Source organism: Bubalus kerabau, chromosome X, assembly GCF_029407905.1.
Source record: "Bubalus kerabau isolate K-KA32 ecotype Philippines breed swamp buffalo chromosome X, PCC_UOA_SB_1v2, whole genome shotgun sequence".
In the NCBI taxonomy this organism is placed as follows: Eukaryota; Metazoa; Chordata; class Mammalia; order Artiodactyla; family Bovidae; genus Bubalus; species Bubalus kerabau.
The window spans coordinates 156,455,599-156,482,854 of record NC_073647.1 but is presented as its reverse complement, the minus strand read 5'-3'; the positions used below and the strand labels follow the sequence as shown (position 1 = coordinate 156,482,854).

The following is a 27,256-nucleotide window of genomic DNA, read 5'->3' as shown; positions in this document are numbered from 1 at the left end:
TACACACAATCTTTTCTTTTACCCAGTACAGACTCAAAATCTGGACGGGGAAAAATCTAAAGCCCATAATTTAAAAAAAACAACAACACAATTTCTGCCTCTACCACCCACATGTCACTTTGAAAACAAGCTCCAGACTTTGCTGGAAAAAGAAAATCACCAAATGAACCATGTTTATAGTTACTTCATTTCTGAATTATGAATCTGGATTAAAACCTTGAGTGTCCATACAGTAAGTTAAATAGATGTCAAAATGACATTTTTTAAAATTCAACACCTGTTCTTGATTTTTAAAAAAAACTCAGACAACTAGGAATGGAAGGCTACCTCCTTAATATATATTTTTTAAATGCCCACTTTCATTGTTTCATTTTAACAGTGTTCTGCTATCTCCAGCAAATACAATAAACCATGAAGCAAAAATAAGAGCAGTGACTACTGGAAAGAAAGATACAAAAATAAAGTTACTTTAGATATTGAAATATCTAAACTCAAGGAAATCAACTGAAAAACTTCCAGAATTGATAGGAGAATTAAAATAATACAGAGGTTAATCTCACTGGTTTGAACCACAGCTCCACCACTGATAAGATGAGTAACTTTGTGAGACTACCTTTGTAAGACTTAGTATTATAAAGATGGATGATAATAATATTAATTCCACTGGTTTGTCATGAAAACTAAATGAAATATCTGAAGCACTTGAAGACATGGCACATGGTATTTAGTAAATATCAGTAATAATAAAAATTATTATTTAATGTTACTGTAAATAGTAACACAGTATAAAATAAACAGAAACCAAAAGCTTTATTAAATACTAATCTGGTCCCATCACTTCATGGGAAATAGATGGGGAAACAGTGGAAACAGTGTCAGACTTTATTTTTTGGGCTCCAAAATCACTGCAGATGGTGACTGCAGCCATGAAATTAAAAGACGCTTACTCCTTGGAAGGAAAGTTATGACCAACCTAGATAGCATATTCAAAAGCAGAGACGTTACTTTGCCATCAAAGGTCCGTCTAGTCAAGGCTATGGTTTTTCCTGTGGTCATGTATGGATGTGAGAGTTGGAATGTGAAGAAGGCTGAGCGCCGAAGAATGGATGCTTTTGAACTGTGGTGTTGTAGAAGACTCTAGCAAGTCCCTTGGACTGCAAGGAGATCCAACCAGTACATTTTGAAGGAGATAAGCCCTGGGATTTCTTTGGAAGGAATGATGCTAAAGCTGAAACTCCAGTCCTTTGGCCACCTCATGGGAAGAGTTGACTCATTGGAAAAGACTCTGATGTTGGGAGGGATTGGGGGCAGGAGGAGAAGCGGACGACAGAGGATGAGATGTCTGGATGGCATCACTGACTCGATGGACGTGAGTCTGAGTGAACTCCGGGAGTTGGCGATGGACAGGGAGGCCTGGAGTGCTGCGATTCATGGGGTCACAAAGAGTTGGACACAACTGAGCGACTGAACTGAACTGAATAATCATTAGGGTGAGATAGTGGGGAAAATATCTTATGACAGCAACAAAAAATATAAAATACCTGGCTTGATAGGACATTTTGATTGATCTGGGAAGTAGAAAGAGAAGTCAAAATAACACTTTCACTCACTCCATCCCACTCCCCACTTCCACCAGCCTCTGTTAAAACCGCTGCTATTAATATGTATAGGCTTTCTACCTGTGAGAGGAGGCTAAGGCGAAAAAGCAGCCTGGGGGATGGATGTGTAGAGCCTCCCCATCAAGTCCTACGAATTAGTTTTGAGCAAGCAGTAGGACATGCAGATCACCTCTCACCTCTGGAACACTTAGAATATCTCAGGGTACTCGGTGGCTCAAAGTCAAAACCATTAATCTGGCCCTCGTATCTGGAAATGTTAAAGTGATCTTGTGGTCCCTAAATATATCCTGCTTAAGGGTCACAGCACTTCCACCAAACAGGCCTAGGTACATTTGGGACATTCCCACAAAAAAGGGCCAACAGAAAGCAACCTACAGTAATGTACAGCATGGTGACTCTAGTCAACAATATTCTACTCCATATTAAAAAGTGCCAAGAGAGTGTATTTTAAAAGTTCTCACCACACACACAAAATTATAACTGTCTTTGATGCATGTATCATTAAATAATTAACACTGTGGTAATCATTTTGCAATATATACATATATTAAATCATACTTTACACCTTAAATGTATGTAAGATTATGTGTTAATTATATTTTAATAAAGCTGGAAAAAAATTTTTAAGTGAAATTAACATATAGCAATAATATGTAAATCTCTTTTTCTGATACATATAATAACTAAATCAGTATTTTTCATGGACTATATAACAGAGAGATGTATAAGATAACAGACAACCCAGAAATATATCCTATTACACATTTTTAAATGAATATATTGAACATTATAAAAGAGTCACTACAAATTACAATGAAAAGATACATCATGAAATAAATGTAGGAAAAATTAGGTAAACTACTTGGACATTTGCTTTGCAGTTGTGTTTTTTAATTATTCTCAACTACAAGGCATCAAAATTTCCTTGTTAGTTTGTCAAAAATTCAAAATTTATGAAATGTTAACATTTTTAAATTCAAATCATAAAAAACTAGAAAAATAGGCATAGTCATCCACATTTTAAATATTTTAGGGCCTTCTAAGTTAAAACCAGGAGTCACAAAGAAAGATATTTAGACTTGAAAAGAAAGATATTTTAAATAATTAATGGATGAAAATTTCCTAAACCTGACAAAAATATCAACTTCGATATAACAGAAGCTCAGTAAACCCCACTCAGGATAAATAAAAACGAAACCTCATCAAGGCATTTTATGGTTAAAACACTATTTTTCAATGATGTCACTTTGGTTATTTTGTTTCTTCCCCACCTCCTTCAGATGATAGAAGGGGACGATAGAGGATGAGATGGCTGGATGGCATCACCAACTCAATGGACATGAGTTTGGGTAAACTCCGGGAGTTGGTGATGGACAGAGAGGCCCGGCGTGCTGCAGTTCATGGGGTCGCAAAGAGTCAGACAGGACTGAGCGACTGAACTGAACTGAATACAATTAAGTTCACTTGTCACAGTGTGTATTCTATTTGGGAATCACATTCTCTCTTTCTTCCTGTTTTTAATTATTTTTTTAGGGATGTGAAATATTACTATGGTTCTAAGAATCAGAACTACAAAAAAGGTATTCTCAGAGAAGTGTCACTTTTCTCTCATCCCTCCTACCTAATCCCCATTCTACCTGTTCTTTCTGCCCTGCTCCCACTCATCCCTCCATTCCCTCATTCCCTGTAGGCAAATATTGCCTTTCATTTCTGATTTATCCTGTAGGTTTCTTCTGTATTTTTGCACAAATGAGCATACACACACAAACTCATATAAGGCAAAGGTTTCTTAAACAGGATACAGAAAACATTAACCATAAAAGCAAAAAACTGTTCTACATTAAAATCAAGAATGTCTACTCATCAGAAGATACCACTTAAAGACTAAGGGGATGGATAAAAGCCCTAGATGAGGATCAATATTTGCAATAAATTTATCTAACAAAGATTCACAGTCTCATATTCAGAATACTTACAGAACTCCTACAAATTGGTAAGAAAAAGGCAGATAATTCAAAAGAAAAATGAGTAAAAGACCTGAACAGGCATTTTGACAAAACCAGATGTCCACATGACTGTTAAACATTCAAACAGGTGAGCAACTTCTCTGCTCACCAGGGAAATGCCAATTAAAGCAGAAATGTGGTATCACTACATACCCACCAGAATGGCTAACATGAAAAGGACTGATAACTTCAAGTGTTGATGAAGACACTGAACTACTAGAACTCTCATACACTATTGGCAGTATAACTTGTAACAACAATTTTGTAAAACTGTTTATCAGTACCAAATAAGGCTGAACATATGTATGCCCTGTAACTGCAAATCTCCTTTCCTGGGTTGTGGTACATCTTTATAAATAAGTGAAAGTGAAAGTGGAGTCGCTCAGTCGTGTCCGACTCTTTGCGACCCCATGGACTGTAGCCTACAGGCTAGGGTACTGGAGTGGGTTGCCATTTCCTTCTCCAGAGGATCTTCCTGACCCAGGGATCGAACCCAGGTCTACAACGCTGTAGGCAGATGCTTTACCATCTCGATGCTGCTGCTACTGCTCCTTCAAGAGATGGATCTTTCCTAACCCCTTTGAATCTGCACCTAGTCCTGTGGCTTGTTTTAACTAAGAGGATACGGCAGAACTGATTTTGTGTGAGCAGAGGCCCAAAGAGGCTTGCTGCTTCTCCCTTTGCCCTCTTGGGATCCAGAGGCCATGTAAATAAGTCCAGGAAATACTGTTGGACAGAGGCTACATGAGGAAAAGTGAGATATCCAAGTTCATAGCTAACATCAAACTTCCACACATGTGAATAAAACCATTTGGACCTCCCTCCCCAACCCAGCTATGCTGAGTGAGCCCAGCTGATCACAGACAACACACAAGCCATCCCCACTGAGCCCTGTTCAAATGCCTAACCCACAGAATCACAAGCAAAAAAAATGGCTGTTGTTTTTAAGCACTAAATTTTGGGGGGGGGTTGTTATACAGCAATAGATAACTGAAAATGAATATACAGCAAAAGAAAATAATACATGTGTTCACTAAAAAGGACAGGTACAAGAATGTGCATAGTAGTACCATTTAAATTATCAAAGCTGAAAACTCAAATGTCTATAAACAGTAGAATGGATAAATTTTGGTATATTCATAAAACTAATTATTATTCAGCAATAAGAATGACCAGATGGATGACTCTCACAAATACAAAGTCGAGTAAAAGAAGCAAAACTATACGCTTTCATTTATACAGAGAAGTTCAAAAACAAGCAAAACTAACCTAGGAGGCAGAAAAGTAGTGACGGGGTGCAGAGACTGGGTGGTGAGTATAGGAAGACGGAAGGCGGTTTCTGTGGTTATGATGATGTTATACTTCTTGCTCTGGGGGCATGTTACAAGGCTGAGTTTACTCTGAGAAAATTTATTAAGCTATATATTTATCATTTGTGTACTTTTCTGTAATGTGTATGCTTTTCTTCAGAGAAGTTTATATAAGATTATAAACTGCTGTCCCCTTCTCTGATAAAATTTTAAAAATACTTTTAAATCACTTACAGAATTTTTTTAAAAGCAGATTTTAAAAAATACAGAGCCTGAGTAAATATCTTTGGGCTGGAACCCAGCCATCTGTAGTTACGAATCTCCATTAAGTGATTCTGATGCATAGTCCAGATTAAAATATTAGGTCATTAGCAGAAGAGGGCTATTTCATTTCATCATTATTATATTTCCTCTCAGAAATGTTTTTGCCAAAGAACATGAAGCACAAAAAACCATCTTCAAATTGTAATTATCTAAAAGAAAAAAAATGGCAAAATGCCCACTTCCACCCACTCCCCACTCCTCCAGTTTGGCTATTCTACCATTCAGAAACCTTCTACAGATCATTAAATGCTTCAATTAGTTTCACACATATGTACTTAGCTCAGAGCATACCATTAAAACACCATTCTTTTGCCACTTTGAAGGGCGACCGATAGATTAAAAGATGCTCTTAGATGTCATACACATTTTTAACTAGAGCAAAAAATGGCTGGTCCAAATTAAAGAATAGGTTTCTAAGTCAAGTGTCTACCTTGACAATAACAATAGGCAGATTAATTTGCAAGAGGAATACATGACTTGTGAATAACTATAATTTTAAAATCATTTTGAATCACACTTATATTGTCTATATCTGAAATGATTTATTTAGTCATCATTCCAGAAGAACTAAATAAATGACAGATAAATAGATAGACAGACTGACAGATAGCTAGCTAGCTATGGAGAAAACAGAAACATGATGGTGCCCACTGTGTTTAATCTTCCCTACCCGCTCAGATCTGTTTCATGAAATATTCAAGATATTTTGATCTCTCAGCACAAAAGTTCTGTGGATAAAAAATAAGATCTTCTTTACTAAGTTACTATTGTACATCAGTAGGTTGTGGTTCAGAGAAGATACTCAACACACTAATATAGAATGAAATCTAATTCTTTTTTTTTTTTTAATAAAAAAACTAAATGGTCAATTTAGTTGACACCAATCAGGGATGGAAAAAGCCAGTTGAACTGATTTTACCAGTTGTTTGGTGTCACATAGACAATATCTTTTTAATTTCTTAGTGTTCTCCCATTTTCAAGAGTTCACATTCCTTGATGAAACAATTCAATATTTAATGACTGCTTTTCAAAAGACTAGACTTTCTACTTACCTGGCTCTTTCTCCTGCACATTTGTATAGTTTTCCAACATGAAGGAGAAGAAGTTTGAGAGCTGTACAAAATAAAAATACACCGATCAATTAATGAACCCCAAACAGGTACTGTGGCAAACGTTGTTGGTGTTCCATGCGAGTCCCCTTTACTTATGTGAGGTTCTCATCTCCAAGCTGCCATAGATGCTACTGGGTCCCGTCTTCACCAGCCCTCCTCCTCCCCAGGACTTTCCTTGGCCGATGGGAAAGTCCATAGGCCCCGCAGAGTCGCTTAGGATATCAGATATCCCCCTCCTGGGGGACTGCCCATAGGAAATGACTAACTGAAGCAAGGGTATCACAGCCCAGACCACCTCCTCTGTTGCCACTGGTGGGACAATCTGACACATTTCACACTTCAGATCTCCCAACAGGATCAGGCTGAGGTCAGACTTTTCCAGAAACCATATTTTTGCCTAGCTTTTTCCCCCATCCTATCTTGCTTTTCACGCTCCCTTACAGGTTTTTCCTGTGAATACCCTCTCAGGAAGTCACTTGTACAAGAAGCCCTATCTCAGACTCTGATTCTAAGAAACCAATCTAAGACAACTACTAGATATTTTTTCATTATGTTCTTCTATTCCTTTTTATGGTGAGAGTAAGAGATATTCTTAAATGTCAAATATATTTGGGAAAGGAAGGAAGGGAAGGAGGGAGGAAGGAAAGACGGAAATCTACCAGCATTCCAACCATCACCAAGATACTTCCTCTGTGACTACAAATTATCTGCAAAGACCTGCATGTATATAGCACAAATAACTTCCAAGCCTCATCTCCTATGAAGAGTGAACACTAAGGAACCTTCAATCTGGGAGTAGATCTGGGAAGGAAAACCTTCCATACAAATACCAAAATGTATGATTTTAAAGCTGTTGATGGATTTGTCAATTATGAGTCAATAGAAATCACAATGAGACACCACTTCACATATACTAGGATGACTATCATCAAAAACATAAATAACAAATGTTGACACAGATGTGGCAAAATTAAAGCCCTCATACACTGCTGGTGGGAATGTAAAATGGTGCAGCTGCTTTGAAAAACAGTTTAGTAATTACTCAAAAAGTTAAACACAGACTTACTCAATGACCCAGAAATTCCACTCCTAGGTATATATCTAAGAGAACTGAAAAAAAATATGTTCACAGAAAAATCTGCACACAAATAATCATAGCAGCATTATTCATAATAGACAAAAAAAGTAGAAGCAACCCAAATGATGTATTCACTGAGGAAAGAATAAACAAAATGTCCTAGATCTATACAACAGAATAACGTTCAGCAATAAAGAGGAATGAAGTACTGACACATGCTGTAACATGGATGAACCTTGAAGGCATTATGCTCAGTGAAAGAAGCCAGTCACAAAGGATCGCATACTATGTGACTTTATTTATTTGAAATGGCCACAAAAGGCAAATCCAGAAAGACAAAAAACGGATTAGCAGTTGCCAGGGACCACAGAGAGCAGGAATGGGGAGTGAGTGCTAATGAGTATAGAGGTATTTTTTTGTTGTTGAAGGGGGTGTTGATGAAAGTGTTCTAAACTATATTGTAGTGATGATTACACAACTTTGTGAATAAACTAAAGGCCACTGAATTGTCTACTTTAAATGGGTGAATTATACCCCAATAAATGTTATTTAAAAAGACTCAATATTTAAAGAATGTACTAATACTGGAACATTTGTGCATAAAGCATATCAATTTAAGAGCTCACTCTCTCTTAATCTCCGTCACTATATTCTACAGTGCTTAAAAGGACAGTCAGTGCTGTGAACTGCTAAGGGAATATCTGACTAAATCATAGTATATAATTTTTATAGCTACTAAGAATAAATCCAGCAATTTCTTTAATTCTTTTTGAAATCTTAATTATTTTTAATTATATTTATTATTTTTATATAACATTTTACTTAAATTATATTGTGATACATTTATAAAAATACAATTGTTGAAAAATACAAATGATACAGAATAAAAATGAGAAGTTCCCTCCTACCTACCAATACCATGCTTCTTCCCAGAAATGGACACAGTAAATACTTTATATCATTTTCCAAACTTTTATTGTATGTTGCATTTTCTTTCACATATATGGGATAAAATTCTTCATATTGTTCCACAAGTTTATTTTTCATTAACAAATATATTGTAGATCTTTCTGAGATCTTTTTATTGTTAAAGCTGGATTTACATATTGCTTTTGCAAGCTTGAAAAAGTCTTTACCCACCCATCTATATTTTCTTCTAGAATTTTCCTATGTTTGACCCCAGGAGATTCTTCCATTTATTTAACTCCTTAAAACATTTTTTGCTTCATGAAGTAGCAACTTTACTATTAGGGCACATATTGAAAAAAAGAATAAGACCATTTTTTTTTAGTTAACTGGACATCTAGAAGCTGTCTTAAAAATATGAACTTCAGAACTGAAAAACACCATCCTGTTCCCAAATCATACTCTCTCAATAGCTAGTTCCAAAACAGTGTCACTATATCCTCTATAAAAGTCTTTCACCAAGGTTCCTCTGCTACTAAAATGGACTCAACCTTTCATGCTTTCAATAAAAGGAGTAAAGAGAAGCATTTTATCAAAAGAAGAGACAAGCTTGCAAAACAGACCTGCAACTGGCCTTGCTCATCAGCGTATTCGATGGACTGGAAGATAGTGAGGGCATAGCGTTGTCTGGTCTTCAACCGGGCGCTGTAACCTCGGTACCAGTTCTGTATGACCAATGCGGCTTTTAGTGCTGCAGACCCACAGGATATGAAAGACAAAGAAAAACAGTTACTATGGAGCTTTGGTGGGGAGGGGGGCGGACGATAAGTGCTTCAGAAAAAAAAATCAGTCCACCTGGATTCCTAGGTTCTAAGAACATAAAAACTACAGACAATGAGATGTAACTTTATGCTTCTGTACAATGTCCTCAAGTCTCAAATAGGACTAATGATGACACAGCCATCAGAGTAGAATTTTTGAATCCTATCTCCGCTGATTACTGTCTATGTGATTTGGGGAAAGTTATTAGAGCTTTCACAGCTTTAGTTTCCTTCTCTGGCACTACTTAGGCATATGAAGTCTATGCATGCCCTATGAAGCAGCAATTCCATCCTTCACTATATACCCCAAAGCAATTCTCACACAGGTCATAAAGGAGACATATAGGGATACAATAATTCTTTGTTGGTGGCAATAGGGAGTTTGACACCAGTGCAGCCTGGCTGTCCACTGCTAGGAAGGAGAAGATGTGATTGTGGTGGATGCACACCATGGAGTATTATGCCACAACTGGAAGCAACATATTACAATGTGGATGGGTCTTAAAAATACAGTACTTCAGTCAGAACAGTTATTAGAAAATGAAAGACAGAATGAAATATAACATACCATTTTATATAAATTTTCAACACACATGAAACCACAAGGTATGTTTCATAAGAATATACAGAAAGGAAAATACATGAGAAATAAGAGATTGGTTATTTGTGAGGGGTGGGTAAATGAATGAGCATAGAGTACATGGTTAAAGGGGAATAAGCTAGTGAACTACCATAAGAAACAGTCTTGTGCAGACCAGTATGACAATGTACAACATACTGAGAAGTATGATTCACTCTACCTTCTGCACCTGTGATTCAACTGTTAAAAGAACACAACACCCCTTCTCCTTCACAGAGTTACTGCTGCTGCTGCTAAGTCACTTCAGTCGTGTCCGACGCTGTGCGATCCCATAGACAGCAGCCCACCAGGCTCCCCTGTCCCTGGGATTCTCCAGGCAAGAACACTGGAGTGCGTTGCCATTTCCTTCTCCAATGCATGAAAGTGAAAAGTGAAAATGAAGTTGCTCAGTCATGTCCGACTCTTCACGACCCCATGGACTGCAGCCCACCAGGCTCCTCCGTCCATGGGATTTGCCAGGCAACAGTACTGGAATGGGGTGCCATTGCATTCTCCACACAGAGTTACTATGAGGATGAAATGAGATACCATAGGTGAACAGTTTAGTCCAATGCCCAGTGTAAAACACTTGATAAATAAATGGCAACTATAGTGACAAGTACTGTTTTGCTTGTAGATTATTCAGGCACACTGGCTCTCTTCTGGGGTTGGGAGCCTCTGAACCATCCTGCAGCTTCACAGCTTTGAAGAAAGAAATCAGGTGAGAGATAATGAGATTTAAAATATAGTCTCTTATGTCTTTCTCAACTTTTAGAGTGACGAGTAATCAACACCAGCTGGCTTCTTTTATTCAGGCTATCATTTTTCCCAGTTAGCACATAAGAATTAAGAGTTGACTATAACAAGAACAATTTGAGTTCAGAAAGCAGCAATCCAGCCTCTCAGTTTAGTACTGCTGTGGTACAACGAGTATACACTAGTCATCTGAGGGTATCTGTTTGTGAACTTCTCCAACGTTATCAGGTTCCAGAGACCGTCATTTCATTATTCAGCTTCCAGAAAACCCCAGGAAATAGGCATAAGGTCAAGTATCATTACCTTTACAGGGGAAAACCAGAGGGAGAAGAAATCAAGTGACGTTCAATATCACAAAGCAGGGAATTGTTGGTACAATGTCTGAAAACTCAAGTGTTCTCACCATATCATTATGTGCAGCCCAGGCACACCTGAAAGGCCTCTTCTGTGGGACAGTCATTGTCATCATCAACCAACTCTCATCTCAGGGGCTCTCTGTTCACCAAGCATAACAGAACTCTTCCAGGGCTATTTCCTGGGCACGTAGTGAGGGCCAGGCAAGGAATTCATCTCTGTAGTCAGTCCTTACCACTCTGTGAAGCTGGGGGAGACTTAGTTAAGGGCACGTAGCCAGTAAGTGGAAATGGACAGCAATGAACTGAACCCAGGTCTCAATGGCCCCATGGCCCAAGATCTTAACTTCCATAGAGCCATTGATCTTTTCAGTGCCTCTTCATCTGCATAGTGATGTCACAGAAAAAATGACCACTAAAATCTCTTCTATTTAGTATTAACAACACCAAAAAAAAAATCAAGTTTATTGTTATTTCTATAACAGTAGGGCAAAGTAGCACCATAAGTTCAATAGTCTATTATAAGACATTCAGTTCCACAAGTATTATCATCTCCATGTTACACATAAGGAAACTTCAGCTTCAGAGAGGCTAGCAACTTCTAGTACCCTCAAAGACTTTCTAATTATATGTAATATTTCATTTACAAATTCACAAACTACTGTGAACAAACAGGTTACCATCTCAGAAACCAAGAGCCAAAAGAGCCATGCAAACCAGGATGCACAAGACTGCCTCAGAGTCCACGGTCTTGGCTCAAACATCACCTTCTCAGTAAGGCCTTTCCTGACTACCCCTTGAAAATGGCACCCAACCCCCCACTGCCTATCTCCTTTATTTTCTCTCCACAGCACGTCTCACCATCTGATAGAGCATATGTTTTACTCATTTGTTACTGTCTCCTTTCACTAGAATGTAATCTCCATTAAAGCTGGGATTTTGGTCCACAGGGTTAGCTACTATATCCCCTGGGTCTGGAACCATCCCTGGAACATAGTAAATGTGCAATAAATATTTATTAAATGACTAAATGAATGAATGAAATTACCATTCAGTTAAAACTTACTGTCTTGTGTTTCTCTTCATGCTAATTGGTGAATCTTATGCTTGGTTTGGTTTTTTAAATAGGCGTTTATTCGACAGTCCTTTAAATAAGAAGTTTTATATTCAGAATGATAAGGCATTTAAAGACTCTGCTTTTGAAATTCTGCTGGCAGAGGCCTCCTGAGGAGGCAACAGGATGAGTGAATATTTAATGTAACTTTAAGTCAGGAGAGAGACACGAATGTGATAGAGCTGATTAAAATGAATTCAAATGAACTGGAAAAAGAATGAACCATCTAGAAGCAAAAGACTTTAAACAAGAAGGGAAAGCATCTATTGCCTCAGCTGTTCAAAGCACAGAGAGAATAGGGTATGGCTCAATTCTGGGACCACAGTTTTCACTGTCACTTTTGTTTACAGGTGTCTGCCATCTGCTAGAGTATATGGCTGTCCCAGTGAGACTTCCAACTTCATCGGAAAAACAGCTCAAAGCACATACACGCCCAGCAGACAGGAGATGGTCGGTCACAAAGCCTGCTTCCTGAGCAGCAAGCAAGGCAGGGACCCTATGAGGCTCGCTCCTCCACAAACTCTGGCATCCCTACCAGCAAGCGCACAATACAGCATCCTTGTCCCTGGAAAGCATTTTTCTTAAACAAGAGATAAATAAGAGGAAAGCCTGAGGTACAGCCTTCAAACAATGACAGATGCTTTAAACAAAACTATCACTTTTCCAAATGACAAAAGAGATTATAGTTTTATTATTCTTGGAAACATCTGGCCTTCCAGTCAGAGAAGGGGAAGAAAAAGAAGTCATTTCTCTGACCTTTTAATTACTCACACACTTGCCCACCCACCAACCCATTCACATGGGATAATAAAAATAAGTTCTGAATTTGTAATCTGGAGATTTCCATTTTGGTCCTAACTCAACCAGGTGCCAACTATGTAACCTCAGGCAAATCGCTTAACCTCTCTGATCCTCAATTTCTCATATGAACAATGAGAATTTGGAATTATATAATCTCTAAGATTCTTTCCAATTATAAAATACTCTAATTCATTCCTCTTTTTTTTTTTTGGTAGTGCCCCAGCTGCAGCCTACCAAGCCTATAGCAAAGCTGAAAATAACCATTAAAGGATAAAATAGGGTGTGTAAATGTGAACACTCAAACCAGAACCTTCTGGGCACAAAAGACAAATTCTAAAGGCTACTAAAAAAAAAAAATCTGAATTATCCGTGTAGAAAAATTCAAGTCAATTACTAATATCCTTGGCTTTCCCATCAAGAAACTATAGCCATCATAAACCATTAGACCAAAGCAAAAATCAGAAGAAATAGATGTCTATCTTCTTTGTGAGTTGTACCTTTTATCATTAAAAATATTCATCTTTGTTTCATTTTAAAATAAATAAATAATTTTAATAATGAAAAAAAAGAACTATAGCCAAAGTTTGCTAGCAACTGGTCTAGGAACAAACAATTCACCTATTGCTCTTCCTTTAAATGGCCTAAAACATGATTACTGTGTACATTTGTTAACTGGTTCAAGTGATAGCCAATAGAAGATGGGGAGAAATGGATGGGGAAAAAAGTAAAGAAAGGGTGGGGATACAGAGACAATGGGAAGTCCAGAAGATTCAATGAAAATTGAGAGATTATGAGAATGGGATAACAATCATTTGATCATAAAGATCCCAGCGAGGTCGAGGTGATCGAGGTGGCCATGGTAGCCAGGAAATGGGAGGGAGCAGCTGAAGTGGAGCAGCAGAATGATTGTGCTAAAACAATCATTATCATGAAAATACAAATTCTTAAAATAATTATTGTATAATAAATTTAGCTATGTAAAAGATTTACTATTATTTTAAATCATTAAAATATTTTCTTGTAAGAAGTATGTTGTATTTAACAATTCAATAATGACCTTTAATCCTCACTCAAGAAAAAAAATTAAATACCTTAACTACAATTTCTTTTTACATCTTCTTTGTTATTAATTACTAATTGGAGTTATACTGCCACATTCATTCACCCAGGATCAAATATAATTAGCATTAAATCTTCAAATTTTGCAGCTGCTAGAAAGATAATGTAGTATAAAGCCATAATCATGTAGAAAAGTGTTCTGATTACAGGAAACACAGGCATACCTTGGAGAGATTTAGGTTCCAGACAACCACAATACAATAAATAATGCAATAAAGAGAGTCACATAAATTTTTTCCTCAGTGCATATAAAAGTTATGTTTATACTACATTGTATCCTACTAAGTGTACAATAGCATTAAGTCTTAAAAAATGTACATATCTTAATTAAAAAAATACTTTACTGCTAAAAAAGTCAAAACAATTACAATAGTAACATCAAGGATCGCTGATCACAGATCACTGTTAACAACCATAATAAAATGGAAAAGTTGAAAAAACTGTCAGAATTATTAAAATTTGACACATGAAGTGAACAAATGCTGCTGGAAAAATGGTGCCAATAGGATTGCTACAAACCTCAATTTGTAAAAAGTACAATATCTGCAAAGCGCAATAAAGCAAAGTGCAATAAAACAAGGTATACCTAAAATTGGCAATTGGGGCTGAGGTACTGCCCTTTCTTAAATTGAATTGATATGTATCTGTAACAGGATTTTCTAGTAATTAACAGGATCCAACTACAAGGCTGGTTTCTTGGTGAATTTAGTCAAGGCTGGAATTTGGCCAAAAAAAGTAAAGAAGTGGGACTTCATATCCTTTCAGCACTACCTTCTACCTTCTAAAGTACTAGAGTGCTATCTAAAGAGGCAATGTCAGAGTCTCATAATACTTGACATCTCTAAAGCAGAGATGGATTAAATACACAGTAAAAAGGGAAAAGATGAAAATGAATTTAAGTGGTATAAAGAACAAAAAGGTTGATTGGCTTTTTGTTTGCCTGTTTCATGTAAGCAATAGCTGTTTGTAGTGTCAATCCTACATAAACCATAAGGCCAACATGTTATCATATTAAAAAATGAGTAGATCAGCCCTGGGATTTCTTTGGAAGGAATGATGCTGAAGCTGAAACTCTAGTACTTTGGCCACCTCATGCGAAGAGTTGACTCACTGGAAAAGACTCTGATGCTGGGAGGGATTGGGGGCAGGAAGAGAAGGGGACGACAGAGGATGAGATGGCTGGATGGCATCACTGACTTGATGGACATGAGTCTGAGTGAACTCCTGGAGTTGGTGATGGACAGGGAAGCCTGGTGAGCTGCGATTCATGGGGTCGCAAAGAGTTGGACATGACTGAGTGACTGATCTGATCTGAACTAAAAAAAAATTGTTATTGAGAGGGATCGTAATTTCAGATGGAGACCATAGTCTCCTTTTACAAAGAAATATACTTGTCTAAAATGATTCCCAATCGAGGCCAAGGAACCAGAGTTTATAGTATATGATATGAGCTGAAAATAAAGATACAGTAGCTTTGACATATTGATGATAATTAAAGCCACAGGAGTAAAGTCACCCAAGGAGAGCATTAGAGTGACCAAGTAAGAGAGCCGAGAGAAACCCAGAGAAGCCCCAATATTTAGAAGTTGGAAGAAAATGGAGCCCTCATAAATAGTTCAAACAGAGACATAATAGGAAAACCAGGAGAAGAGGCTGTCACTGAAGCTAAGAGCCATTGAGTATTTTAAGATGGGAGTGTATAGGAGGGCCAGGTATTGCCAGGAAGTCAAGCAAAATAAGTACTGAAAATGCTCCATGGGATTTCGAGGTCATTCAAGAACTTGTCTAAATCATACTCCATGGGGTGGGATAAATAAAAACATAGGAGACAGCAGTGTGAATGCACCCTTCAGGGGCAAGCTCGGAAAAACAGGCAAGAAAGCAGAATGAATGGAGAGAACAAGAAGGCTAGGGAAGGCTCTTCTTCCAAAGGGAAAGAAAACACAGCTACAAAGGCACTTCTGCACAACTGGGGAATTCTGAATATGAACTATATGCCAGAAAATATTACTCTATAAATTTTATTTTTTCAGTGTAATATAGTATTTTAGTTATGTAAGAGAATATGCCTCTTTTGGGACATTCAGTTCAGTTGCTCAGTCGTGTCCAACTCTTTGCAACCCCATGAACCACAGCACACCAGGCCTCCCTGTCCATCACCAACTGCTGGAGTCTACCCACACCCATGTCCATTGAGTCAGTGACGCCATCCAACTATCTCATCCTCTGTCATCCCCTTCTCCTCCTGCCTGCAATCTTTCCCGGCATCAGGGTCTTTTCCAATGAGTCCGTATATATTACCCCTTTTCAGAAACCCAGGCCAATCCACAGCCCTCATTTTGGGGGTCTGCTGGTTGTGACTTTTCCCCAGTTCCCAGTTGCCAATTTGGGAATTGCTGGTGGTGCACACAGTGCCTTCTCTTGGCCAGTTCACTGTCAACATTTCGGTTATGGCTGTTGTGATGAAGTACACACGTCTGTTTGTCTTGTTTTGTATGGATAAAGGCTACTGCTAATCGAAATCTTGGAAGCCAAAAAGAAAAAAGCTGCGAAAATTGGTGGGCATAAGTCGAATACTTTGAAAGCTATCAAAGTACTTGCCATCTAACTCTAAAAAACCCTCATGTTAGGACAAGGTGGTCACCGAATGGGTAAGATTGACATTAGGTTGTCTGCAAACCTCAAGAAAATTTGTGTAATGAGTTACACTGTAAAACATTATGCAATCTCCAATACAGCAACATATTCGTCTTTCTTAGCTCTGAGAGATCCAAGATCAGATCAGATCAGTCGCACAGCCGTGTCCGACTCTTTGCGACCCCATGAATCGCAGCACGCCAGGCCTCCCTGTCCATCACCAACTCCCAGAGTTCACTCAGACTCACGTTCATCGAGTCAGTGATGCCATCCAGCCATCTCATCCTCTGTCGTCCCCTTCTCCGCTTGCCCCCAATCCCTTCCAGCATCAGAGTCTTTTCCAATGAGTCAACTCTTCACATGAGGTGGCCAAAGTACTGGAGCTTCAGCTTCAGCATCATTCCTTCCAAAAAAATCCCAGGGCTGATCTCCTTCAGAATGGACTAGTTGGATCTCCTTGCAGTCCAAGGGACTCTCAAGAGTCTTCTCCAACACCACAGTTCAAAAGCATCCATTCTTCGGCGCTCAGCCTTCTTCACAGTCCAACTCTCACATCCATACATGACCACTGGAAAAACAATAGCCTTGACTAGACGAACCTCTGTTGGCAAAGTAATGTCTCTGCTTTTGAATATGCTATCTAGGTTGGTCATAACTTTCCTTCCAAGGAGTAAGCGTCTTTTAATTTCATGGCTGCAGTCACCATCTGCAGTGATTTTGGAGCCCAGAAAAACAAAGTCTGACACTGTTTCCCCATCTATTTCCCATGAAGTGATGGGACCGGATGCCATGATCTTCGTTTTCTGAATGTTGAGCTTTAAGCCAACTTTTTCACGCTCCACTTTCACTTTCATCAAGAGGCTTTTTAGTTCCTCTTCACTTTCTGCCATAAGGGTGGTGTCATCTGCATATCTGAGGTTATTGATATTTCTCCCGGCAATCTTGATTTCAGCTTGTGCTTCTTCCAGTCCAGCGTTTCTCATGATGTACTCTGCATATAAGTTAAATAAACAGGGTGACAATATACAGCCTTGACGTACTCCTTTTCCTATTTGGAACCAGTCTGTTGTTCCATGTCCAGTTCTAACTGTTGCTTCCTGACCTGCATACAAATTTCTCAAGAGGCAGATCAGGTGGTCTGGTATTCCCATCTCTTTCAGAATTTTCCACAGTTGATTGTGATCCACACAGTCAAAGGCTTTGGCATAGTCAATAAAGCAGAAATAGATGTTTTTCTGGAACTCTCTTGCTTTTTCCATGATCCAGCAGATGTTGGCAATTTGATCTCTGGTTCCTCTGCCTTTTTGAAAACCAGCTTGAACATCTGGAAGTTCACAGTTCACATATTGCTGAAGCCTGGCTTGGAGAATTTTGAGCATCACTTTACTAGTGTGTGAGATGAGTGCAATTGTGCGGTAGCTTGAGCATTCTTTGGCATTGCCTTTCTTTGGGAGTGGAATTAAAAGTGACCTTTTCCAGACCTGTGGCCACTGCTGAGTTTTCCAAATTTGCTGGCATATTGAGTGCAGCACTTTCACAGCATCATCTTTCAGGATTTGGAATAGCTCAACTGGAATTCCATCATCTCCACTAGCTTTGTTCGTAGTGATGCTTCCCAAGGCCCACTTGACTTCACATTCCAGGATATCTGGCTCTAGGTCAGTGATCACACCATCGTGATTATCTGGGTCGTGAAGATCTTTTTTGTACAGTTCTTCTGTGTACTCTTGCCATCTCTTCTTAATATCTTCTGCTTCTGTTAGGTCCATACCATTTCTGTCCTTTATCGAGCCCATCTTTTCATGAAATGTTCCCTTGGTATCTCTGATTTTCTTGAAGAGATCCCTAGTCTTTGCCATTCTGTTGTTTTCCTCTATTTCTTTGCATTGATCGCTGAAGAAGGCTTTCTTATCTCTTCTTGCTATTCTTTGGAACTGTGCATTCAGATGTTTATATCTTTCCTTTTCTCCTTTGTTTTTCACTTCTCTTCTTTTCACCGCTATTTGTAAGGCCTCCCCAGACAGCCATTTTGCTTTTTTGCATTTCTTTTCCATGGGGATGGTCTTGATTCCTGTCTCCTGTACAATGTCACGAACCTCATTCCATAGTTCATCAGGCACTCTATCTATCAGATCTAAGCCCTTAAATCTATTTCTCACTTCCACTGAACTCCAGAAATCCAGAAAGAATGAAGGGATGGAGCCAAAGCAAAAACAATACCCAGCTGTGGATGTGACTGGTGATAGAAGCAAGGTCCGATGCTGTCAAGAGCAATATTGCATTGGAACCTGGAATGTCAGGTCCATGAATCAAAGCAAATTGGAAGTGGTCAAACAAGAGATGGCAGGAGTGAATGTCGACATTCTAAGAATCAGCGAACTGAAATGGACTGGAATGGGTGAGTTTAACTCAGATGACCATTATATCTACTACTGCGGGCAGGAATCCCTCCGAAGAAATGGAGTGGCCATCATGGTCAACAAAAGAGTCCAAAATGCAGTACTTGGATGCAATCTCAAAAACGACAGAATGATCTCTGTTAGTTTCCAAGGCAAACCATTCAATATCACAGTAATCCAAGTCTATGCCCCAACCAGTAACGCTGAAGAAGCTGAAGTTGAACGGTTCTATGAAGACCTACAAGACCTTTCAGAACTAACACCCAAAAAAGATGTCCTTTTCATTATAGGGGACTGGAATGCAAAAGTAGGAAGTCAAGAAACACCTGGAGTAACAGGCAAATTTGGCCTTGGAATACAGAATGAAGCAGGGCAAAGACTAATAGAGTTTTGCCAAGAAAATGCACTGGTCATAACAAACACCCTCTTCAAACAACACAAGAGAAGACTCTATACATGGACATCACCAGATGGTCAACACCAAAATCAGATTGATTATATTCTTTGCAGCCAAAGATGGAGAAGCTCTATACAGTCAGCAAAAACAAGACGGGGAGCTGACTGTGGCTCAGACCATGAACTCCTTATTGCCAAATTCAGACTTAAATTGAAGGAAGTAGGGAAAACGACTAGACCATTCAGGTAGGACCTAAATCAAATCCCTTATGATTATACAGTGGAAGTGAGAGATCCAAAGATTTAACTAAATATAAATAAATAATAACATCATCTAGGGTCCTTAAATTAAAGGAGTTAAGTGTGCCACTTTCTGACACATGTTTATGTCTAAAAACTATAGTTCACAAAGTTTTAAATATCTACGAAAAATGACAAAACATTTTTGTTGTTTTGTTGTTATCAGAAACAACCTGGAATTAGACAAGATCATTGTTTTGGATCCTGGGAACTTAGCTTGAGAGCCATCAGGTTAGGGGCCCAAAAATATGGCTGAAAGAAATGTGGGTTGTACCCCATGTACAGCGAGATATGGCTGGACAGAAACGTGGGTTGAACTTCATTTGCAGCTGAGGATCCTACTAAACTGTTACCAGCCCTCAGGGAAATTACAACGGCCATTAAGAGGAACATTCCAATTAGATAAGATCATTTAAGAAGTGTACTTGAAAGCGGGGTTCCTAAATTAAACAAACAGAGTGGGACATCTATTTTAATTGGTATGTAGAATTCCAAAAAGCTTCATAACTTCAGAATAGCTTCATTGAAAAATTCACTGAAAAAGGCCAACAAAAAATTAGACACAAGAGATACCTAAAACAAAAGACTGCAAGACAGACGCAACTTGTACTACCCGCCACCTTTCCTCCTCTAGCTGAGCACTCCTTCTAGTAATCCTCAGTCTAAACCATCTTTCCACTCTAAAGAAACTACAAGACCTTGAAAGTCGGCCAAGTTACTGGACTTACATCCCCATATCTACCCTTGAAGGAGGGCTCTCATGTGGATCCCTCTCAGAGTTGATGAGACTCTGAGGGACTTTATGGGGAAACTGCTATGTTATTCCCTTAAACAGCCAAGGGAAACTAAATTAGTGAAAAATCTTGGCATCTGGCAGATATTGGAGCTATACCCTCTACATTAAATACCCCTCGGAGTCTGCAGATGGGACCCTGGGAAAACTGTCAGAAGCCAGCTAAAGGTGAGAATTCTTCCCAGAGTCAGCTCTCCCAAATCACTGCTTATAGTACCCAAAAAGAGAAAAAAAATTAAAAAAAATTTTGTACCTTCTATGGGGATGCCTCTTAAGTCCAAGGGGTTGTCAACATTTACTGCCTGTGTCAACTGAAAATTGGGAAATGCTTACTGTTTGTCCCAAGTGAAAACTGACAAGATATTTAAAAGGATTTTTTAAAAGTAGCTCTATGGTCAGATGTTGGTCAGAAAGTGAAAGCTGATATTCAGAGTCTGATAGGAATATTTTTTTTAGGTCTCCTCCACTAAACCAAAATGAAACTATGTACCCAGAGGGAAAGAAAAACCTTCTAAAGCCTCTGTGAAAGGATTTACCAAAACCTTTCAAAGGCAAACAGCTCCAAGTCCAGAACATAGAAATCTTTTAATTTCCATCTAGGTTAGAAATCTTGTCCCTGATATACAGAGGGGGGGTATGTGAGGGGCTGTGTGTGTACACACACACAGAAGAAAGCAAATTAAGAATAATGTAGCTGAATGGGAGGATCAGCCTATGATGTCATTTTAAGTTGCAACCCAATTCCCTGAGGAAATGAAAGCAACTATCCTTATCTATAAGTCTTTGTAAAACTGAGAATACAACTCCAGAGGCAGTTCACAGTCCACCCATTCCTTTTACAAGTCCCCATAAAGAAAGCTGAGCGCCAAAGAATTGATGCTTTTGAACTGTGGCGTTGGAGAAGACTCTTGAGAGTCCCTTGGACTGCAAGGAGATCCAACCAGTCCATCCTAAAGGAGATCAGTCCTGAGTGTTCACTGGAAGGATTGATGTTGAAGCTGAAACTCCAATACTTTGGCCACCTGATGTGAAGAGCTGACTCATCTGAAAAGACCCTGATGCTGGGAAAGATTGAGGGCAGGAGGAGAAAGGGACGACAGAGGGTGAGATGGTTGGATGGCATCACTGACTTAATGGACGTGAGTTTGGGTAAACTCCAGGAGTTGGTGATGGACCGGGAGGCCTGGTGTGCTGCAGTTCATGGGGTCGCAAAGAGTCGGACATGACTGAGCAACTGAACTGACTGAACTGACTAAACCTCCCCTATTTATCTCAAAAAGCTTGTAAGTTTTGTAAAAAAAAAATCTGGCCTTAGGAAACCAAAGTACCCCTTAGTGGAACTTGCATTCTTTTTCTGTACCTTTGAGATATAAATGTTCTACAAACTTTTTCATTTGACCATTTCCTTATGGTAAAGGAAAGGGAAAACAGTCAAATAAAAAATAGGCAAATAAAAAAATCTTCTGTCTTCCCAAAAAAATATTAGTAAAAATGTTTTACCCACCTGAGCAGATAAATTTAGCTTGCTCTACCTACCAGAAAAACAATTTAGATTCAATTTATTTTACAACTAGTGAATTACTGTACCCAATTCATGGCAGTAATTTTAAAACAGAAGCTATTAGGTCCCTGCTAGCAACTGTCTATTTATGTGTGTTTATGTGTGTATTATAGATGTACAGTATTTTCTACCTTCAGAGGGTACTGCCAAAATTACTATGTAAGAGAGCTCTATTTAACTGGCTCAAAGAAATGAAGCACTTATATAAATTAAATGAAATAAGTAAACTGAATGGATGCAAATGGGATAAAAGTTTTTAGGTGAACTTTCCTTAATGGTTTCTCCATATCTTTTTGGTAACTTGAAATCTTAAAGTTTTGCCAAGTTAAATTAAATTAAATGATGGGTAGTCACTGAATATCCAGGGCATTTCCAAATAAGGTAAAATAATGAAATATTGATTACTGAACATAGGTTTACTACTTTTGGCTTCCTTTTACAGGGAAACTAAAGATATTCGGGTTTCCTAGTAAACATAGCTTCTGCCACACTGAAAAATTTACTGAGAGAAAATTTAATTATAAAAAGTATAAAAAATTATAAAAAGTATTTAGAAATTTCCCAAACCATAGAATGCTAAAAGAGAGTTCATAATTGGTTACTTATTTTCACTAAAAATTAAAGTTTTTAAGGGTTAAGAATTCTAATATATGTAATGAAAGCTACTAAAAATGAGGGAAATTATCTCTGTATATAAAGAAAGATGCGTGCTTTTAGCAAAAGAGGGTATTAGGAAAGGAAACACATGTTGTTGAGGGAAAGGGAAGCAATTTTATCCTAAATTGAGGCTATTTCAGGAGAAAGAAAAAAAATAGGGCAAGATTTGAATGTTAAAAAAAAAAGTTTTGTAAAAATTTGTGCCCCCACCCCCAAATCTCACAAAAAAAGTTTATGTGTGGTCAAGATGACTAAGATTAAAATCAATTTATTTAATTTTTTAAAAAGTTGATGGGTTTTTAATTTGGTTTTCTCTTTGTTAAAAGGACAGGTTTTATTGGATTCTTTGTCTTCTCTTGAAAGTGAAAGTGAAGTTGCTCAGTAGTGTCTGACTCTTTGCAACCCTATGGACTGTACCCCACCAGCTCCTCCTCTGTCCATGGGATTTTCCAGGCAAGAATACTGGGGTGGGTTGCCATTTTCTTTTCCAGGGGATCTGCCTGACCCAGGGATTGAACTCAGGTCTCCTGCATTGCAAGCAGACTCTTTACCCTCTGAGCCACCAGGGAATCCCTGTTTTCTCTTAGTAAGACATTGAAAAAAGCTTTTCCTTACCTTTTAAAGTAATCTGCCTAGATAACAAAGATTCTGTGTTTTGTCAAAATAATTTGCCATGTTGTCTTTATCAGGTCTTTGATTACTAAAGAAAGCTGAATCTTCTCTATTAAAAGATCTAAGGTGTTTACTGCTGTATTTAAAATGGTTAACCAACAAGGGCCTACTGTATAGCACATGGAACTCTGCTCAGTGTTATGTGGCAGCCTGGATGGGAGGGAAGTTTGGGGGAGAATGGATGGATACATGTATATGTGTGGCTGAGTCCCTTTGCTGTTCACCTGAAAATATCACAACATTGTTAATTAGCTATATCCCATACAAAATTAAAAAAATTTTTTAAAGACCTAAGGTGTTTAAAAAATAACTTTCTGTGTTTCTCTGCAAAGTCTTTGTCACTACGATTAAATGGATAACTAAGTTATCATTTCTCAGTGACCTATGATCCTATTTGACAAGTGTTTTAAAACTTTTTGATAATTCTGACAAGCTTCCCCAAAATAAAGTTCTGAATGAAGTTTTTTTTTAACCTCGAACTAACTTTGGTATTTTCCAGAGGGCCTCTAGAATATCTCAAGAGATTTGTTTCCTCTCCTCAAAAAAAATGAAGATGTTAAACTAATCAGACTTATTTGATATGTTAAGTTACATAGCAAGAATCATCAAATAAGAAGTAATACTAAGCCTTTATGTTGTAGTTGTATAAGTTATAAATGTTTCAGAAACCATATGCAATTCCTAAAGTCTGAATGAAATGTCCTGGAATAATATTATCATCATAATTCCAGTTATCATTTGACAATGTTGCGTGTCACAGAAATAACCACATTTCCTTGTCAATTTCATTATAATAAATTCTCATTAGAGAATAAATGCTCATTATAACAATGGGCATTTTTTAAAGTCTTCTGTCATTTACAGTTATTATTTTACTCAGATGCTTCTGCAAAAATGTTGCTGCAGAAGTGACCCATCTTCAAGGAGATTCATGGAAAGAATTTGGCAAACACAAGTTTCTGGTAACTTTAAGATCATAATATTGAATTGGTCATCTCACAGTAGTCAGAATGGCCATCATTAAAATGTCTACAAACAATAAATGCTAGAGAGGGTGTGGAGAAAAGGAAACTCTCTTATACTGCTGGTGGGAATGCAAACTAGTACAGCCACTATGAAGAACAGTGGGCAGATTCCTTAAAAAACTTGGCATAGATCCGCTGTATGATCCAGCAATCCCACTGCTGGGCGTGCATCCCAAGAAAACCAGAATTGAAAGAGACACATGTACCTCACTGTTCATTGCAGCACTATTTACAATAGCTAGGATATGAAAGCAACCTAGATATCCATTGGCAGATGAATGGATAAGGAAGTTATGGTACATATACACAATGGAGTACTACTCAGCTATAAAAAGGAGCATTTGAGTCAGTTCTAATGAGGTGGATGAACCTAAAGCCTGTTATACAGAGTGAAGTAAGTCAGAAAAAGACAGACAAATACTATATATTAATCCATATATATGAAATTTAGAAAAATGATACTGACGATCCTACATGCAGGGCAGCAAAGGAAACACAGATGTAAAGAACAGACTTTTGGACTTCATGGAAGAAGGAGAGGGCAGGATGATTTGAGAGAATAGCACTGAAACATATACATTACCACATGTAAAACAGACAACCAGTGTGAGTTCGATGTATGAAGCAGGGCACCCAAAGCCAGTGCTCTGGGACAACCTAGAGGGATAGAGTGGGGAGGGCAGTGGGAGGGGGGTTCAGGATGGGGGGGACACATGTATACCTATGGCTGATTCATGTTGATGTATGGCAGAAACTATCACAATACTGTAATTATCTTCCAACTAAAATAAACTAATTTAAAATAAAAATTTAAAAAATACTGAATTGGGTAAGAATTTCTAGAACTAATGGGGGAAAATGGATTAAAGCAGAACAAGAATTAATAACCTAGAACTGAATGAACTGAAAACGGTGATTATAATTTTTATTCCTTCTTGTTTGAAGCACTGCTGGTTCTTTAATGTTTTGCTTTTCTAGATTTGAGGAAACTTTTTCTCTTAAGCTATCTATGACTTAAAACAATTTGGTAAACTACAATTTTGTAAACATTAACTTTTTCTCCCTACCTGACTCCTCCAAAATTTGGAGACTCTTGAGCATTCTTTTTATGGCAAAATAGTTATTTACATAAGCTGAATGAGAATCTATTATCCTTGTAACAGGACACAATTGGAAGCACTGGTTACAAAAGCTTTAACTGGAATGTCATATTTGAGAGAGATATACATAGACTCAGATATGACCAGACCGCTTTAAAGAACTAAGGTTGACTTTATGGAACCAATAAAGTCCCTCGGAAAAGTCGACCTGGTACCTTACTTACAAGGTTCCAGCAAAGCAGTCTTAAAAAGAACCCATATGGTCAATTACTATTCTTGCCGCACCTATGTAAATAATCAGGCCAAGTATAATGCAAATAAATTAGTTTTACTGTGATTATCTTTGATTTTATTTTTTTATCTTTGATTTTAAAAAATGGGGGTAATTCTAGAAAGAAAGATGCTTGCACCTTTGTAGATATTATATCCAATTCATTGTTTTTGAGATTTTGTTAAAGACCTATAAATTAGACCGGATCCTATATTCTTATAGTTTCCTCAAATATCCGGCTATAACTCACCAAACTAATGTTTCCAATTTTCTGCTACCCTTTTGACTTGGAATCACTAAGAACAAAGACTGCCCTTGAATCTCCTTGGAAGGGACTATACCAGATATGCTTCACTACCCAGATGACAGCCAAACTTTAGGAACTTGAACCTTAAGGCTTCACCTGGTTATCTGTCCTACACAAATGCTAGCAACCTCCAAATCGGACTGACAAAAAGACAAATAGCTGATATTAATATGGACTGCTTCCTTCCAAGATGTTGGATCACGACTTCATACTTTGGTACTTCCCTGGTGATCCAGCGGTTAAGACTCTGTTCTTCCACTGCAGGGGGCACAGGTTCAATCTCTGGTTGGGGAAACAAAGATCCCACATGCCTCAAAGGGCAGTCAAAAAAGTTTTAAAAAAGTAGACTTCATACTTTAAACAGGAAACCCTTTCTTCTTCTCTTTCTTTCCTTCACTCTAGGATTGGCCTGGAAAGGTAACACCATCCCCAGTATCTCCCAGCCCATTGCCAAGGGGAGGGATAACCTTTCACTGCTAAATTTGTCATCATCAAAAAACCTGAGCTGTCTCTTTACAGTACTACCTTATTGGAAGTAGTTTGTGCCCTGACAGGATTTATCTTTGTCCATGGTGATTAACATTCTCCTTGGGTCTATGAATACCTAGATGACTGTGCATAACTGGAAAATATCTCTTAGGTGACCTAACTGTTCCCCTAACTGTCCACAGAGACACCTCATTGGTCAACTCCCCTGAATTTGCATTGTCAAGTTATAAAGAACCTACCAGGAGGCTTTCATGATTTAGGATTTGCTTTCTTTGGCTGGTCCCTACTTCCCTGGTCAGAAATAAATGTAAATAGGCTATGATCAGGAATCTCTCCTTAACTCTTTATCTTACTGCAGAATTTGTTGCTAAAGCAAAAGCTGCCCAGTGAAAATCCTGAGACTCTATGGCCAAAATTGCTCTTGATAATTGGATAGCCCTTGATTATGTTTTTTTTTTTAATTTAAAAAATTTTTTTAATTGAAGGATAATTGCTTTACAGAATTGTGTTGGTTTCTGCCAAACATCAACATGAATCAGCCATAGGTATACATATGTCCCCTCCCTCTTGAACCTCCCTCCCACTTTCCTCCCCATCCCACCCCTCTAGGTTGTTACAGAGGCCCGGTTTGAGTTCCCTGAGTCATATGGCAAATTCCCGTTGATGGATAGTCCTTGATTATCTTTCAGCTTTGTAAGGGAAGTGTCTACT

The 27,256-nt window shown here is 38.1% G+C and overlaps 1 protein-coding gene across 8 annotated transcripts in view; it reads right to left on the bottom strand.

Annotated features, from left to right (window-relative positions):
• PPEF1 (protein phosphatase with EF-hand domain 1) overlaps nt 1-27,256 on the bottom strand; it is a 151,466-nt gene that overhangs the window by 73,119 nt on the left and 51,091 nt on the right. For all 8 annotated transcript variants that reach the window (XR_008708017.1, XR_008708018.1, XM_055563473.1 and 5 more), the window contains 2 exons: nt 8,979-9,106; nt 6,312-6,372 (listed from right to left, as the gene is read on the bottom strand). Coding sequence is in view for 6 of the 8 variants with exons in the window: in XM_055563473.1 (XP_055419448.1) it covers nt 6,312-6,372; nt 8,979-9,106 (189 nt within the window). In the remaining 2 variants the exon portion in view is untranslated. The remainder of the gene's footprint in view (nt 1-6,311; nt 6,373-8,978; nt 9,107-27,256) is intronic.